This window comes from Sciurus vulgaris (genome assembly GCF_902686455.1).
Source record: "Sciurus vulgaris genome assembly, chromosome: 5".
Taxonomy (NCBI): domain Eukaryota; kingdom Metazoa; phylum Chordata; class Mammalia; order Rodentia; family Sciuridae; genus Sciurus; species Sciurus vulgaris.
This window is the reverse complement of record NC_136465.1, coordinates 113,306,418-113,325,750: the sequence shown is the minus strand read 5'-3', so window position 1 is coordinate 113,325,750 and position 19,333 is coordinate 113,306,418. Positions and strand designations below refer to the sequence as shown.

At 39.2% G+C, this 19,333-nt stretch overlaps 1 protein-coding gene across 2 annotated transcripts in view; it reads right to left on the bottom strand.

The window, feature by feature from the left end:
- Positions 1–19,007, bottom strand: part of ATF1 (activating transcription factor 1) — a 47,291-nt gene extending 28,284 nt beyond the window's left edge. Inside the window, exons 1-2 of one of the 2 annotated variants that reach the window (XM_079139826.1) lie at positions 18,720–19,007; positions 13,622–13,720 (exon numbers count right to left, since the gene is read on the bottom strand). In XM_079139826.1, coding sequence (XP_078995952.1) covers positions 13,622–13,714 — 93 coding nt within the window. In that variant the 5' untranslated portion in view covers positions 13,715–13,720; positions 18,720–19,007. Of the gene's footprint in view, positions 1–13,621; positions 13,721–17,278; positions 18,476–18,719 lie in introns of those variants that run through there. The other variant, XM_079139827.1, reaches the window with a different exon arrangement.
- Positions 19,008–19,333: the final 326 nt, after the last annotated feature.

The following is a 19,333-nucleotide window of genomic DNA, read 5'->3' as shown; positions in this document are numbered from 1 at the left end:
TGAGACTAAGAAGAAGCTATCAGTGAGGAAACGAGAACCAAATGAGTGCAGTCCTAGGAAAACTAGTGTTGAGAAAAGAGCCATCAACTATGTCAAATGCTACTTACAGGTAAAGTAAAACAAGAACTGAGAGTAGATGATTGGATTTAGCAAGGGGGAGGTGACTACAAAGGTAGATATAAATATATACAATTTTAAGATCTGTAGTAATCAGCTTTATCTCATTTCATGATTAAATGAGTTAATACATGTAAAGCCCTTAATGTATGGCACATGCGCAATACATATTCTTATTCTTAATAATAAACACTTTAAAACTAAATCAATATAACAGGCAACTTTTAAGTTATAGCAATATTTTATAACTGGGAAAAAAAGTTATTTTCAGTCTTTAAAATGCATTAAATTTTCCAATGTTTGTCTAAATCAGGAGTATGATATCTGACTTCATCTTTTTTTAAAAAAATAAAATAATCCAGCACTGTGTACGTAGCTCAGTGGTACAGTGCTTGCCTAGCATGTGCAAGGTCCTGGGTTCAACCTCCAGTTCCACAGAAAAATAAAATTAAATAACCCCAACAGACTTATAGAAGAAACATTAAGAAATCAATTCTCTATTAGTTAGTTAGTTATCTACAGAAAACCTTCCCCTAAACTATTTAGACTTAGACATTAAATTTCCGGAGAAGTTTGTTCTACATTTTATCATCTTCAAAAGTTAAGTTCTAATGTACAACTACTCATCTATACCTTACACTGTCTTTATCTTCTGATGGTAATGAAAGAACTAGTTACAACCAGATAAATAGAGAAATAATAATAGAAACATTTTAAAATGAGAAAAATCTATCACTGAGTTGTCTTCAAGCATCACTGACATTCCATTACTAATCTAAACCTTCAGCTATTTTCATTATTTGTCCAAAAGTTTACTCCAAGGCCTCTCACTGTCTTCCAAGTATGAAAGCAATTTCTGAAACTGAGGTATTCCTTATAACTAAAATCAGGTAGGTATTTCTCTTTGATGAAAACACCAGAATATAGTAATCAAAACCTTCATTTAAAAACTCCAAATTCCACACAGCCACCAATCAAGATGCACTCCAGAGTTGACAGTACCACCAGTCGCTATATATTCAAGAGGAAAAGATGAAACATATAACTTTTCTTCCCACATAGTTACTTGTAAAACTGAGAGAAGACTACTGGTATTTTCAGATTCACAGGAGCCAGAAGATAAAATGAAGAAAAAAAAGAAAAAAAGGAGTCCAGGGTGGCGCCTTCTTTCCTAAAGTTCCAGTATTAGTATGAAGTTAGATACAAGTTCCTCTACTTGAGAGAATTCTCTTATTTGACTCAAGCCTAAGACACTTTTTTACTTTGCTAAGGCTCTCAAATCATTACCCTTGCTTCACAACTTCTTTCATGAAGGATACCACTTGGATAAAAGGGTTTTTTCCCTTAAGAAACTTTCATTTCCTTAAGTTCTAGGCAATAACTTTCCCCCAAAATTGTTTTCTAATTTTACTGGGAAATGTATACATGGGATCAGATATTCTAAAATTTTTCTATTTGCTTCATTTGGTGTGTGGTCTTATTTCTAAAATAATCTGTTGGTTTATCATATTGTAACTTTAGCAGCTCGTACGTTTGAAGACTTGGGGTATAAAGGTCCCATGTTTGACCACTGTCTTCAAATTTCTGTACCGTTTGCTCATGTGGTGGGTGAATTACAGAAGACTAAGCTATCTGGATGACCCCCTAAACTTGTACTTGCTTTCCAGGAAGAGGTACAATTGTCACTGGCACAGATCCTCTTAATAACATCTAAGAGCAAATAAAAATTCAATTAACAAAATATATATTGTACCTATACACATAAGACAACTGAGATCTTAACGCTGGAAAACAACATTTCAGAGCTGGTTATATTTAATCACATGTATTATCAAACATTAGGTATTGCCTGTGGACCAGGGGGTGAGTGTACAAACTAATTTTAACAAGTAGAGAAAGAGCTGTAATACGGAAAAAGTAGAAAGTACTGTACTGGGGAAGCAAAGAAAGGATACTGACTTCAGTTGCATCTTGAAGGACAAACAATTCCCAGAGGGTGTATATGTAAGAGAAGAGGGGTAGGAGAACTAGAAAGGTATTTCAGGCAGAGGAACTGATTGCAAAAACATGGAGGGCTCTTTAGAACACATTGTTCTGAAGAGATGTGGTTGAAAACCAACCAAGAAACAAGAGCCCAAGTGAGAGAAATTCTAACTTTGGGCAGTCTGTTGAAATACAAAATCAAGTATTTCAGGTAAATGATTTAATCATGAAACTATAATTTATTTCTGTGGAAATCTGATGGGGATTCATGAGAATACATAACAAAATGCTAAACTATGAAGTCACCTCAGGTTCTGAAAGAGGATTCAGTCAATGACCTAGTCAGTTCTACTTTGTCCCTTTCTGACTCCATTTGCCTTTTTTCCCTTTTTCTTCTGAGCCACTTTCTTCTCAGTTACATTGTATTCTAGGAACTACAGGCCTGCTTAATAAGTTTCTTTAGAACAAGGAACCAAAACTACCCCCAGGCAACAGCAAGCCTTGCAGAACAGATCACCCCACGATGAGCTTGCCCTACTTAGTGGGAGCAGTTACCCCACTTAAAGGAAGCAAGGCTGCCCCCTATGCAGGAGCAATCATCTCATTATGGGAACCAAATTACCTGCCTCAGAGTGATGACCTTCCAGAGCTTCACAGAATCAGTCATGAGAAAAGGTTCAACCAAAGCATGGCTTAACCAGTATGATTTCCTTTGCCAGCTACATAAACCCTCCAGCTATGCAAGACACCAACCCTAGCCTTTATTTCCATTTTTTAAATAAAACCTTCAAGTTTCTGTCAATCCCTTGAAGACAGATCTTTGGTCATGTTATACCCTTGTGAGCTATTTTTCTTGGTATGGCCAAACCCATTAAAGTTCCTTCTCTGTCCTTCACTGCTGCTAGTGTCTTTGACTGGCACATTGAGATGGGTGGCCAATCCAGGTCTATTGGGAACACTGGGCTGGGACCATTGCCCAAGGTTGCCAGTAACAGTCTACCTCTTTCTTTCTTGTTAAAAAATTTTTTTGTGCCTAGATTGAACTCGGGGGCACTTAACCACGCAGCCACATCCCCAACCCTTTGTTGTATTTTATTTAGAGACAGGATCTTACTGACTTGCTTGGGGTCTCACTAAATTGCTGAGGCTGGCTTTGAACTTACAGTCCTCCTGCCTCAGCCTCCTGCCTCAGCCTCCCAAATTGCTGGGACTATTAGGCATGCGCTACCATGTCCAGTAGTTCAACCTCTTTGATGAAGGTTTCTCAGATATTTTCATTTAACAGAGATCTTACCTTCCTCTGGGCAGCTCTAGTTCATACATTCCTCTTGGCTTAAATCACAGACTAAAATCCCAGGTCCTAAAGTCACCTTCCTGAATATGTCAACAGACCCAAAGAATAAGAATAAACAGAATTCACAAATCTTGAGTCCAGCTATACAGTTATCATTATACTCAAAGAAAAATAATGAAATATCCCCTTACCTTTCAGACCCCAACTAAAGCCATTCAATTAATGGGGAAAGCTTATGATGAGCTTAATTTACAATTCTAAAAGATTAAGAGCCATCATCATTTCTCAAGGGTTTCTGGCAATCCATGTGATTTAGTGCACTATCAGTCTGGCAAATGGAAAGAGAAAAACAGGGACCAGATTTTGCTAGTAGCTGTCCCTCACCCTTATTAACACTATTCTTCCAACCTCAATAAATCTTCATAACTCAGGGTTTCAAAGTCCAGACCCTTCTGACCCTCACTCTGAAACCTGATAATCTAAATTCTAAGAGACCTCTAAAGGGAAGAAAAGAAGCTGGTCCTGAGCCAGGCAATGTGGTGCACGCCTGCAATCCCAGTGACTCAGAAGACTGAGGCAGGAGGATCACAAGTTCAAAGCCAACCTCAACAATTTAGTAAAGCCCTAAGCAACTCAGTGAGACCCTGTCTCAAAATCAAATGAGTAGCTCGCCATGGTGGTGCACACCTGTAATCCCAGTGGCTCAGAAGGCTGAGATAGGAGGATCATGAGTTCAAAGCCAGCCTCAGCAATTTAGGGAGGCCCTAAGCAACTCAGCAAGACCCTATCTCTAAATAATATGTAAAAAAGGGTTTGAGGATGTGGTCAGTGGTTAAGTGCCCTGGGTTCAATCCCCAGTACCAAAAATAAGAAATAAAATAAGTAAAAAAGCAGCAGCAGCAGCTTGCCCTGGGCTTGGGGTATAACTCAATGGTAGGGTGCCTGCCTAGCCAAAAAAAAAATTGTTGGTCCTTCAATTTTAACCAGAAACTGAAGGACTGATGACTTGCCTCCACACATTACTTTTCAACATTAAGAAGACCTTGTGCAATGACGGGAATGTTTTCTATCTGCTCTTTCTAATACAGTATTATTTAGTCACATGTTAATATTAAGCACTTGAAATGTGGCTGGTGTGATTTTTAATTATATTTAAGAGTAACCAATTTAAGTTAAAACTAAGCTATCCAATTGTGGCTAGTGGCTGCCACAGTGAAAAGGGAAGTTTTTCATTTTGAGAGCTGTGGAACCTAATGGCATATTGTGTCTGACCCCAGAACTACTCTTACGAGATAAATGAAAAGTTAAAAAGGAAAGGATTTTTTTAGAGTTGCTCTAAATTGAAGGACTAAAGTCCTGATTTGCTCATACTACATGGGGTACCTGACCTTAAAACATTCTCCCTAGCTACCTAATTGGTTAACCTAAGATGGTAATGCTTGGGTAAGGAGGTAGGGCAGGGAGTTACTACAGCACATGAGAAAGACACTTCTACTCAGCCAGTGTTTGAATCCAAAATCCAGAAAAGCATACAGACAGGCAGGGATCATTTCTCAGCTAAGGGTACTCACTAGTCTTTCTGATGCTTATCAAATCACTTGCTCTTCCAAGGCCTCGGTTTCTTCCTTTGTAAAAAGAACTAATACTGTCTTTTTCACAGTTATAATGACAATTAAATAAGTTAAAAGCAAAATGAGAAGGTAGAGAAAAAAAGTCTACCTCTATATATTTCTCATTTGGTTCCTGGTTCAACAAGGATGCTAATAAATGTGCATGCCTGTGTGTCCTACAAATAATAGGAAAATTTAAGAACTGAATGGATATTTCATATTATCTTTTTAGTATGATAATAAAATTTTGGTTATGTTTTTTAAAGGAGTCTTTATATTTTAAAGGTACATATTGAAATATTGAAAGCTAAAATGATAAATCTAGGGTTTACTTTAATATAATTCAGCCAGCAGGGGTGGGGGCACAAGACATATAAAGTAATAACTGCTGAAACAGGGCGATGGAAACCATAATGGTTCAACCTAATTATCTCTGATTCTTAATATGTTTGAAAATTTCCATGATAAATTTTTGAAAAGGAACAACAACAGTAAACACCAAATTGTTGGTCCTGTCTGGTTCCAGAGCCCAGTGTTCTTTCCAGGATATCTTATGCCTCCAACTGCCAATCAGGATATTTTTACAGCCTCTAACTTTGTATATTTGTGGTCAACTGGCATGATGAATGCTAAACAAACAACTGTTTAGTGAATTAAGTATCTCCCAACTATGGACACTAACTCAGTGAATTTCTACAATATCTTCTGGGTACCTTTTTGATCTTTCCAACTTCAAAGATGTAAAGCTTTATATTTCCTCACTTAGAATATTTTGCCAATCTTTCATTTTCAGCAAAGCAACAATAAAGGGTGGGACACAGATGATACATTAACTTTCCTAGCTTCCTCAGGCCCATATGGCCAGGGAGAAATGTTTTTCTGCTCTAAGTTTTGGTAGGTCCATTCTCACTGTTGACAACTCACCAATCAGTGCCCTAACTCTCAAGTGAGAAATCTAATATCTCTGAATACAATACCTTAAAATAAAAATGTTTCACATATAGCACCTAAGGAGATGTAAAATAGTACCAACAGCAGAATGTACATTTTAGAAACACTATACTTGAGAATTGGAAGGGGATGGTAGTATACTATAACAAATCTAGGCAATATTATCTTTTGAGTATCAGGACTAAGAGTTTTGATTAAACAGTAAGAATAAATGTCACCAATGTGTCAGATACTATATGAGACCTTCAAGATTTAAAAAACAAACAAACGAAAAACACAGGCATGGATGAAGCCCAGTGGGAGAGTGCTTACTTAGCATATATTAGGCCCTGGGTTCCATCCCCAGTACCCTGGAAGATAAAAAAGATTATAAAAAGTAGAAGACAGTCACTTACTGCCTTCAGAGCCAATCACAAAGACACAGATCTAAAGCTTTAGATATGGCTTCAATACACATATGCTTTACTATATCTATGGCATTGAAATGTTCTTTAAAACCTGTTTGAAAAGTAAAACTTTGTACCAAAAAGAAAACGCTGGAGAGTATATAAGGGGTGCAGGGGATATGTGCATGGAAAGATCAAAAGAACAAAATCATATGTGTTCAGTCACCTAGGGGGAAAAAAGGTTGTAGAGATAGGAACAGGGAGAAGGCAGGTCAAAAAGAACATAGAGAAAAACTTGTATCCTTCTAGTTGGGAAATATTCTCCATGGTCTTCTGAGCAGAGTCATTGACAGCTTTTCTTCTGTACTATCTTTTCAAGCTTTGTAAGAGTAAGACAAACACAGTATCTCCCTTGGCCCACACCTTAATTCTGAAGAACTATCTTGGCTTCAGAGCTTCCTATGGGGTTAGTTGAGGCCTTTGTTGAGACTGAATCACAGTTCAACTTCTCCCTCTGCCCAATCCTGTTCCTTCTCTTCCTTTCCCATCTACAGGTGGTAATCCCCAAAGAGCACCCTTAGTAAGCCCCTTGCATGCTAATCTTGCTCTTCTAGTCTGCTTTTTGGAAACCCAAACTTTGAAACACATCAAAGGGCTGGGAGGTAAATCATGTCTCTACTTAACACTGGTGTGACCTCTAAAACAGAAGATTATAAAAGAACAGCAGGTTGATATAAGCTAAGGCATTTTAACTTATAAATGCTTAGGAAATTCATCTGACAGGTAAATTTAGCTGCTATTGTAATCACTGTTTTCTGTTATTTCCTATGCACATGGTTAAAGTACACAAATTTCTCCATAATATGAGTATCACTGAGAGTTGTGGGCTGGAAAAGACCTTAAAGATCACCAAGTCTAACACTTGTAATTTCCAGATGATGAACATCAACTCTTCTTAAAGAAGTAACTTACACAATGTACCAGAGTCAATAAAGTAAATGACAAAGACAGGACTCAAACCAGGTCTGACTACATTCACTGTTCTTTCCAATAAGCAACACTGTCTCTCAATTCTACATATACTTTATAATTCAGTGGAATTCAACAAGTATTTCATCTTCTTGCCAGAAATGAAACTTGGCTATTGTCTGAGGAACACTTTCCCTACTATAGCTCTTCACCACACTCATGAACCTACACATAGGTGAGTGTTGCCTTTTTCCTCATGCTGCCTCCTGATCATCATACTTCAAGGTCCTTCCCCATAATTCCCAACTTTGAAGTTCATAATACAGACTCTGGCAGTCATGTCCCCTTATTTAAGACTTCAGAACCTGGATCACTCTATTCTCTCTTATCTATTCCTCATATATTCTGTGATTTTAATATGCAACATCCAATATTCTTCCATGCCCAGGCATTTCATTCATTTATATTTTATTTATATTTTTAATTTTAGGTACCAATGACTAAACACAGTGGTGTTTAACCACTGAGACACATCCCCAACCCTTTTTAAAAAACTTTTATTTTGAGACAGGGTTTCACTAAGTGCTTAGGCTCACTAAGTTGCTGAGGCTGGCTTTAAGCTTTCAGTTCTCCTGTGTCAGCCTCCCAAGCTGCTCGGATATGGGCGTGCACCACAGCTTCTGGCTTATATTTCATTTATTTTCAATTGTATTTTGTTTCATTTCATTTCAAATGGGATCGTACTATGTTGCCCAGGCTCAAGTGATTCTCCCACCTCAGCTGAGTAGCTGGGACTAAAGGCATGTGCCACTGCACACTGACCAGGCTTCTGTTTTTGACCTCCTCTCTTCCAAAACCCTGTCTACCCTCCTCAGGCACATATTCCCCTTGTTATACCCTCAAGAGTTTCTCATCAGAATTTTGGACAGGACAATTCTTTCATGTGCAGGAATATCCTGTTCAAGGCAAGACATTTAGCATCTGGCCCCTGCCCATCAAATGACAGGGGCAATCCACCCCCCAACCCCCCCACACACAATTTCCACAGACATCTCAGAAGGGAAGCAGTACTATCTCCCCCACCCCTAGTTGGGAACCATTGACTTACCCCCATCATTACAAATATATGCACCCTCCACAATGTCAAATTCAGATATCCCTCATTCTGGGTACCACCTCCTTCCAAACGTTCTACCTCAAGTATTTGGACCCAACAATTTGTATACTACAAAAGAACCTACCATCTATTGATCCTACTATCTTTTCTTGGCTCTTGATTCCACTGAAGCTCCATGTCCTTCTTTAAACAGCTTAAATGTCATGTCCAGCATGCTAATCACTATACTGCACATACCTTCAATGTCCTTGTTTTTTTCTGCTTCACTACATATAGTTCCTTGACATCTATGCCTATAATTTGCATGCAAGAACTCTTGAATATGACCACAGAAAAACATACAACTAAACTTTTCCAGTGGATCACTAATGCTCTCCAGCAATCCTACCACACATCCCTAGTCCACTGGAATCTCCTCTTAATAAATTATTTCATACACTCTCCTTCCCATCTTCTGAAAGAATTTCACACACGAAAACCCCAAACTTATCAGAAGAAAACTTTTAGAGTATCTCATCCCCAATCTACCCACCTAACACATATTTATTTTCTAATTGTACATGATATACCTGTGCTCACACAAAATTAATTTCTCTTCTTGTAGATTAATTCTCATCTCCTTTCCTAAGGACATCATCCCAGAATTGTTCTTTCTTTTCCTGTATTGTCAAATTTTCTCCCTCTATGCATGCATCACTCCCTTGGGTATACAAACAAGCTGTTAATTTACCTCATCTTTAAAAATAATCAGAAGTGTCAGGCATGGTGGCATACGCATGTAATTCCAGCAACTCAAGAGGCTGAGGCAGGAGGATCAAAGTTTGAAGACAGCCTCAGTGACTTAGTGAGACCCTCCACAATTTAGCAAGACTCTGTCTCAAGATAAAAAAAAGTGAAAAGAACTGGGGGGTTTAGCTCAGTGGTAGAGTTCAATCCCCAATACAACACACACAGCAAAAATTTTAAAAAAAAATAAAACTTCCACGACCTATAACCCCTCAGAAAATTACTTCCTAGCTCCCTTTTAAACTCCTCGAAGAAGCTGTCTATTCATTCAGGAGTTGTCAATGAGTTTGCCTACTCATTTTCTCCTGTCTTTCCATGTTCTCTTGGGTCAAATTAGATTTTTACTGAAGTAGTTCTAGTCAAGGCTTTCAAGGAGCCATACTGTAAAATATAGTTGATTACTATTATCTGTGGTAGGTATAAAAATGCCACGTACGATGAATTATCAAATAATGAACCACAGTTCCTACATTTCTGCGAGTCTCTGGGCATAACATTCCCATCAACTGATCAATATATATATTCTTGTTGTACATATGTTTCTGCTTAAAGATACTTTATTTAATACATATTTTTAAACTATTAACATTGAGCTCACAGTCAATAGCACTATAATTCAATGAAACTTATCAAAAACTACATGTTTTTTTCTCCCTAAAGTACATTTCAGCCTTCTTGCACTTGGGAACACAAGACATCACTAAAGCACTATGTTTGGGGCCATTTTAAACAGCACAATCACCAACAGCACAAAAATACAAAAAACATAGCACTAACTAGATGGCAAAAAGGACAACCATTTACAGAATAATAGTTGAAACAAGAAAGCCCCAGAACCACTGACTTCATCTCTGATGATTACTCACCTTTCAGTAATTTCATCTAATCCCATGCCTGATTACACCTACATTAAACAGATATGGTCCCCCGATTCTTGAATGTTCTGTTCTGGTTTTCCATTTTGGCAATTTCTTTTTCTTTTCTTTCTTTCTTTCTTTATTTATTTTTTTGGTACCAAGGACTGAACTCAGGGGCACTCAACCACTGAGCTACATCCCCACTCCTATTTTGAATTTATTAAGAGACAGGGTCTCACTGACTTGCTTAACTCTTCCTCCCTGTTGAACCCACGATCCCCCTGCCTAAGCCTCCTGAGCCGCTGGGATTACAGAGGTAGGCTATCGCACCCAAACATTTTGGCAGTTTTTACTGGCACATCTTCAAGCTCACTGATTCTTTCCTCAACTTTATCTGATAAATCCAAACACCACTTCATCTATGTCACCATTTTTATTTCTAGCATTTCCATTTGATTTTTTCATATAGTTTCCATCCTTCTGCAGATGTTCCCCATCTGTTCATGCATGCTGAACACTAGAATAACATATTATTATTTTAAATTCATTATCTAATATTTCTAACAGCTAGATCATCTTGAATCTGGTTATTTTGATTTCTAGTGTTATTTTTTTCTTGCTTTTTTGATGTTTCAATTCATAATTTTTGCCTGAATGATGGACATCGCGTGTAAGACAGTTCACACTGACGCAAAAAGTACTTAAGCTTAGAAATGGCCTTTCTCCTACTGGCAGAAACTCTAATGCTGTGAGACCAGTACAGTTTCCTGCCCTTTCCTCAGGGTTTGTCAGTTTTCTTTCTCTTTTCCATTTTTTCCAGACACAATGGAAAACGGTATATTCCCTTTCTCCAATAGTTTCAAGCTCTTTTTCCATAGGAAAAAAGGATCCAGGCAGGCCTATCCCATACAGACAGGCTTTCTACGGCCTCTCTTGCTCCCCCAACCCCCAGCTTTCTCATGAGCAAATGTTAGAGATCCTTCAAGAAAAGCCTATAAAAAAAATAAGAACTCTCTTATGTCTGCAGCTCCCAAGGGTTCTGATTCTTATGCTAGCCTACTCCTGAACTTTACAATTCATTAAAAATTTAGCTAAATTATCCTTTCTCCCTGGTAAGACAGTCTGGCTTCCTTTTGTACTCTGCCATAGGTGAGCCATGCACATACCTCATCTCTGTGAGTTCAAGAAAATTTATGACTTTTGCAGATTACATAATGTATTTTTGTTTTAGGATATAAGCAAAACTCTTTCCAGCTTTCTATATCCTATGCAAAAGCTAGAAATGCCCGTTTTTTTAAAGTATCACCTATATATTCACAATTCCTAAATGTGCATTTCTAGTCTGGACCTCTCCCCCAGAATCCAGACTCATTTTATCCAGTTGCCTACAGGACGAATCTACTTGGATTGTCTGGTGGACAGATTTTAAGGTGGTCCTCATGATCTGAATCTCCTGGTGTTCATGTCTATTCTCTCCTTGAAATGTCTTGTCTTTTCTCTCTTTTTTTTTTTTGGGGGGGGGCAGGGGTGGGTGGGTGGTAACTAGGGATCAAACCCAGGGCTTTGCCACTGAATGATATCCCAGCCCTCTCCCCTTGAGTGTGGGAGGACTTTGTGATTTGCTTCTAACCAACAGAATATGGGATGTTATTCCCATGATTATATTATATTTTATGGAAAAGAAATGGGGTATCATTTCCTTAATGATGGTAACATTACACAAGACCCCATCCAGTAAGCACTCTGGTTCTCATTCCCTTGCTGAACTTAAAAGAAGCAGGAGGTCATGCTGTGAACTGCCTATAAAAGAACCACATGACAGGGAATTGGAGGCACCCTCTAGGAGGCAAAAATAGCACTGAGCCAACAGCCAACAAAACACCGAAGCTTTCAGTCCTACAGCCACAACAAAATTCTGACAAACACCTAACAGAGCTTGGAAGTGGAGTCTGCTCTAGTCTAATCTCCAGGCAAGAACCCAGCCCTAGTCAACACAGCTTGTTTAGACCTTGAAGGAGAGAACTAGCTAAGATATGTCCAACCCCACAGAAACTGTGAGCTAATAAATGTTTATTGTTTTAAGCCCCTAAGTTTGTGGTAGTTTGTTCTGCAGCACAGAATACTATTACAAAAAGAATGAGAAACCTAACAAGTCTAAAACCTAAATTTTTTTTTTGGCAGTACTGGGAATTGCACCCAGGGTCTAGTGCATGCCAGGCAGGCACTCTACCACTGAACTACGTGCCCAGCCCTTAAAACCAAATTCTTGATTGTCAATATCCCTCTTAAAAAAAAAAAAAAAAAGAAAGAAAAAAAAAAGAAAAATGCTCCAATGTCCATCTCAATAAATGGCACTCTACTCTTAATCAAGCCAAAAACTACAAAGTTAATGTTGACATCTTTCTCGAAAACTTGACATCCAATCCAATAGCAAATATTATTGCTTTACAATCAATAGACATCCAGAATTGAACTTTATCTCACCACCACCACTGCTACCACATTGGTCCAAGCCGCTGTCATTTCTCATATACATTACTGTAACAGCTCCTAACTGGTTTTTCTGCTTTCATATCACAAAGCACAAGAATGATCCTGTTGTGTGTGTTTGTTTTTGTTTTCTCTGCAGTGCTGGAGATTAAACACAAAGGCTGAGGAAGAAGAATTCTAAGTTTGAGGTCAGCCTCAACAATTTAGTGAGACCATCTCAAAAAAATTTTAAAAAAGGAAAAAAAAAAAAATTAAGCTAGACACAAAGGCACACGCCTACAATCCCAGAGACTTAGGAAGTTGACACGGGAGGATGGCAAATTCAAGGCCAGTCTGGGCAAATTAGCAAGAACCTGTCTCAAAATTAAAAACAAAAAAGGTTCAGTGGTAGAGTTACCCTGGGTTCAAGCCCTAATACCACACACATTAAAAAAAAAAAAACAATATATCCAGGATAAATCTGTTGAAATGAAGATGATTCACCTCTTGAAACCATTAGTCTCTGTCTCAAATTAGCACAAAAGTCAAATAATCACATTTTTCTGATGTTACAACAAAATTAGAAAAAAATTCTAAATCATTATTCTCCATATACACAAATCTACTGCTCTAGGTTTTGAGAAGTCCATATATAAGTTTTAACTTTAAATATACTTTGTATAAAAGAAAATAAAACCAAATGGTCTTAGCTGGGTGTGGTGGCACACAACTGTAACCTTAATGACTCAGGAAGCTGAGGCAAGAGGATTACAAGTTTGAGGTCAGCCTGAGTGACTTGCTTACAAGACCCTGCCTCAAAATATTTTTAAAAAGGGCTGGAGGTGTGGCTCAGTGGTACAGCACTCCTAGATCCAATGCCCAGGACTACAAAAAAAACAAAAACAAAAACAAATGTCTTCACAAGAGATTTAAATCAAATCCACCAACCCTCTTTATATTTCAACATTTTAAGGTCTTTTCTTGCTTGGTTCTTTTTCTGAAGATTAGTAATAAAATATCTGAAATAACAGATTAACCTGTTATTTCATACAACATATTCCTAAGGTTGGTCCTTCCCTTACCTGTTGAGCAATATGAGAAATATGAGTTCCCTGAACTGTTGAACCAGGTTGAGGTGTAGTCTCTGAAGTGTTACTCTTGTGGGAATCTTCCATAATCAACTAAAAGGAAAAAAAGTCAGTTAAAATAAAAAGTGCTACAGAATACTTATCATATACTAAATAGTCATATAAAACTCATCATTTGGTTGCCAAAATGAAAGGGAACTAGAAGCTGTAGTATATAAAAAAGATATTCCTTGCATATTCTTTTAAATTTTTTGAATTCTGACACACGTAAGAACATGTTTAAATTTAGTAAATAGCATATCTATGAATATAAATTTTCAATGTTACCCGCTCAAGAAGTATGACAATCTTCCTGTCCATGAACACATATACTCCTTAGTCCAGTCTAGGCAAGTTTCTAATTTCATATATAGTTTCATGTAAAGAATGTACTGAGGGGGTTGAGGTGGTGGTTCAGTGATACAGCACTCACCTCCTATGTGTGAGACCCTGTGTTTGATTCTCAGCACCACATATAAATAAATAAAAATAAAGGTTCAACAATTAAAAACATTAAAAAAAAAAAAAGAATGTACTGAGTACAAGTTGAACAAATAAATAAAACCATTCCTAAGGAGGTTCTAAAAATCTAGATGATCTATATAATCAACTGCAAGATATGTAGACAGGTTAAGACTAAGAATACGTAAATTTTAAAAGATTGTCAAATGGTAGGAGAACCACTAACAAAGAGATTGGTAAAAGATCTGAGTAAAATTTAAGGTATTTATGGTTACATGCAAAGACACTAAAAAGAAAAAAGAAACAGCTGGTTACAAGCATATGAAAAGATGGCTAACATCATAATCATTACCATTGGGGAAATGAAAAAATAAAACCATAAGATACCACCTCACACCAACTAAAATGGTTACTATAAAAACAAAACGACAAATGTTGACAAGGATATGGAGAAACTGAAACTGTGCTTTACTGTGCTGCTAGAAATGAAAAATGGTCCAGTTGCTATGGAAAACAGTATGGAGGCACCTCAAAAAACTAAAAACAGAATTACCAAATGACTCAGCATTTTCCCCTCCGGGTATACATGTCCAAAAAGAGTTTGAAAGTAAGCCAGGCATGGTGGTACACGCCTGTAATCCCAGCAATTTGGAAGGCTGAGTCAAGAAGATTTCAAGTTGGAGGCCAGCTGGGAAATTTAGCATGACCCTGTCTCAAATTAAAAATAAAAAGGACCAAGGATGTAGTTCAATGGCAGAGTATTTGCCTACCAAGTACAAGGCTATGGGTTTGATCATCCCCAGTACCACAAAAAAAAAAAAAAAAAAAAAAAAAAAAAAAAAGGAAAGTAGGGCCTTGAAGAGACACATATGCAAACATATAGCAGCATTATTGGCAAAAGGTGGAAGCATCCCAAATGTTCGTCAATGGATGAATGGAAAATAAAGTGTGGTATGTACACACAATGAAGTATTATTCAGCCTTAGAAAATAAGAACATTCTGCGGGCTGGGGTGGTAGCTCAGTGGTAGAGTGCTTGCCTAGCACGTGTGAGGCACTGGTTCCATTCTCAGCACCGCATATAAATAAATGAATAAAATAAAGCTTCATCAACAACTAAAAATGTAAAAAAAAAAAAAAAGAAAAAGAAAATTCTGACCTTGCTACCATATGGATCAATCTTGGGTACATTATGCTAAGTAAAATAAGCCAGTTGCAAAGATAAAACACTGATTCCACTTATATGAGCTATCTAGAGTAGTTTTAAATCAAATTAGTACAAAGTAGGCAGTAGTTGCCAGAGACTGGGTGAGGAAATGGAGAGTTGCTTAATGGACATGAAAAAGTTCTGGAGATTCACTGTACAACAACGTGAACATACTTAACATTACTGAATCGTACATTTAAAAATGGTAAATTTTACGTTATGTGTAGTATACATGAAAATTTGAAAGAGCAAACCCAGGTATCTGCCTCAGCATCACTGACTTAACCGAGAAGTTTAAGCTTACATATATATTCATTTTACCTCCTTTTGTTTTTTGAAGTCAGAAAACAAATTCATTTTTAATATCTGAATTGAAGCTACTGTTTTTAGTCATTGAAAAAAAAAGGTACAGTAAGCCATGTATGATGGTGCACATCTATAATCCTAGGCACTCAGGAATCTGAGGCAGGAGAATCCCAAGTTCAAGGCTAGTGTGGGCAACTTAGTGAGAACTCAGCAAGATCTGGTCTCAAAATAAGACATAAAAAAAAGGACTGGGGATGTAGCTCAAAGCACCCCAGTGTTCAATCCCAGTCAAAAAAAGAAAAAGAAAAAAGAAAATTTTAAAAAGAAAGAAAAAAGGCATAAAATCACCTCATGCATAAAGTGGCTTAATTTTTCCCTCTTAAATTTTTTCCCCAACTTGGAAAATTTACAATAGAAAGAAAAAAGACTGGCAAATCTTAATCAAAATACTGTCTAGCCAGGAATGGTGGCACACGCCATTAGCTCAGGAGGCTGAGGCAGGAGGACAAAGTCAGCCTCAACAACTTAGTGAAAGCCCTAAGCCACTCAGTGAGACCCTGTCTTTAAATAAATAAATACATACATACATGCATACAAAGAAAAAGGGGGGGGGGCGCGGCTAGGGATGCAGCTCACTGGTTAAGTCCCATTGGGTTCAATTCCTAGTACCAAAAAAAATTTAAAAAGTGATTTCAGTCTTCTAAAAGAAGATAACCTATTTTCTATCATTTTATAAATAATCAAGCTTTTTGCTAAAAACAGCTTTATAGTTTCATCTCATTATAAACCACATGCTCATGATTTACTGAAATTATCACAGCACGACCTTTATTTGCTCACTTTTTCGTAACTATTATTCCTAAAATTGAGGTTAAAATGAAAATTAACGATCTGTTAAAAATTGTTTAACAGAATAAACTGTGTATGTGGCAGGGTGAGTTCTGGGGATTAAAACCAGGGTGCTACTGCCATTTAAATTTTTAAATTTTAAAACAGGGCCCTAGCAATTTAATGGTTCTGAACTTGTGATCTCCCTATCTCAGCCTCCTGAGTTGCTGGGACACAGCACCTGACTAAAAAGCATTTTCTGTAAAAATAAGCTCCAGGAGGCGGCTGAAAGCTTACGCAAACAGGGCAGAATCACAAGGGGGCAGTAAAACACAGATTCAGAAAATATAAGAAAGGGCACTTTTAAGAAAACTTGCAAAGAAAGGAACATTATAAGATAGGCATCAAACTATGAGGTTTTAAAAATTGTTTTTCAGCAGTTTGGGGGATCAAATGCAGAGCTCTGTGCAGGCTAGGCAACCACTCTACCACTGAGTCAAATCCCTGGCCACCTAAGAGTTTTTTAATGTCATCTTCTGGATTCCTTGTTTTAGAGATGTGCAAATCAAGGTTCAAAGAAATTAATTTGCTATGGATCTCACTGTAAGATGTGAATGAAAGACCTGGAGCTACAACTGTTTTAATCGGAAGTCTCTGTTCTTTTATTCCATATTACCTCTCTTCCAGGAATATCCTTCCATTAACCTTTCCTGAGTGCTCAAGGTCCCTCTTTTCCTTAATGCTTGCAAGAATCTTGCACATGCTGATAGGCAAGACAGCAAATGTTCCCCCTCTTCTTATAGCACTTACCACAAGATTGTAATGGACTGTTTTTCTGTGTCCCAGCAGAATTTAAGTCCTAGGAAGTCAAAGACCACATCCTGTTCCTAGGATAGCACTAATAACCTTCACATTTGTTAATGCTGAACAAAGCAATGTTTACTTGGATTTATTGACTTAAAACTAATAGGACAATGGCTAGAGAAATATCCTTAGAGGATTACTTCATCCCACCCTTAGAAATGGGGCAATTAAAACAAGAAAAGTTGCAGGGAGTTAGAAATTCATTATAATGAGAAGACAAGACTAGAAGGCATTTTTGAAGGGGCTACCACCCACTGGTTTATAGCAGTACTGCACAGATATATCAGACCAAACAAGGTTAAAAGAGCTATCACATTCAACTCCAGAACAGTTGATTTTAACTGAGACAACCTGTACATTCAACAGAATTCAACCTGTAAATTCGACAGAAACCCAGCATTTTAATAAAACGTATATTCTGTTAGTAGCGAGTGTCTCGAGATAAAATACTGTACAAACTCTCACAGGTGAGGCCAGTTAAAAAGATCCCTCCCAGACCTGCACTGAAATGGCCTTACAAGTGTAAGGGCTCTCAGAAAACTATTGGCCCAACGTTCTTCAAAAGCTTACAATACTAGCAAACATAATTTAATATTCACAATAATTTTAGTGATTTAAGCTGTACACTCCACAGTGTAGCAAGCTGACAAATACCAGGTTTCACTTTTATTTGTTTTTTACAGTACTGAAGATTGAACCCAGGGCCTTGAGTATGGTTGGCAAGCGCTCTACCACTAAGCCACATCGCCAGACCTCCCTTTACGATATATAAGAAAATCAAAGGCAAAGTGTCCACGGCTTGCCGGTCGTCCAGGCGGGAAACAAACGACTTTTGTCACTGCTAGCTAGATAAAAACCTGTTCTCTTTCCTGCCCATCAGCCCCACCCTTCCAACACAGTTCGATTACGGCACTAGCTGCGTTCCCACTAGACTGTAAGCTGCTTGAGGGAAGACTGTTCCCGTCCTCCAGGGCAGGCCCACACGGGCCGTTCGCGGACACCGCGCCGGGGTCAAGGCCACACTGCCCTCCCCGGGTTGCTAGCCCAAGACCGCGACCTCCCGCCTCCGACCACGGAAGGCGGGCCTCTAGGTTAATGCCGCCCGCGACAGCACGCTCTAGGCTTTAATTTCATTTTGGGCCGAGGGCAAGAGGAGACCAACCACTGAAAGGACACCTCGCAGAACAGAGGCGCGAGGGCCGGAAGCGCGCTCCGCCGGGCCCCCGCGCAGCCCCTCCCCCTTCCGCCGCGCCCCTCCCCCACCGCAGCCGCCCGCGCGCGACCCCCACCCGGCGCGCGAGCCGCTCAGAGTCCCCGCTGGCACCGCACTCCCGAGCCCTTCCCGCCCGGGGCCCGGGGCGCTCGCCCCACCCCGCCCCCCACTTACCTGTGGCTGCCGCCTCGCCGCTGTCCGGGGCGGGAACTTCCACTCCCCCCTCCCAGGTGGATCCGAATTCACTACCCACTTCCCCACCCCCTCTCGAGGCGAGGGACGTGCCTCTTTCTCAGGGTCAGGCGGGGCAGGGAGAATCAGTGTCACTTAACAGCCAACTGTCCTAGGCTACCGTTTCTCGGCAGTCAGGGCCGCCACTGGCGGCATGATCTACACCAAGCCGGGGGCAGGGAGGGGAGGGGGGCAAAACTGAGTGCAAGTGTGCGTGGGGGGTGAGGCTGGGCGGGGCCTCCCATGCGGGCCGCCGTTTGCGTCACCGCGCTACTCACGTGATGAGCCGCCATCTTGGCTCGGCCTCCATCGAATGGTCAACTGTGCCCGCGGAACGTGTTTTGTTAAGAGAGGCAGAATGTCGCCTGGGGTTCCTTTTCGTTTCTGTGTAGCTCAGCTCCTCCTTCAAGTCCGTTTCCGAAGACCCTCAACAACTGGGTGCTCTCTGGATGTCGTTTGTGGTGCAGGTTTCTTCGCTCTCGGCCCTGGTCTGGGTTGGGTGGTCAGGCTTAGAGTTTGTGATCCCTGACTTCAATGCTTAGCCTGTGCGCTTGTAA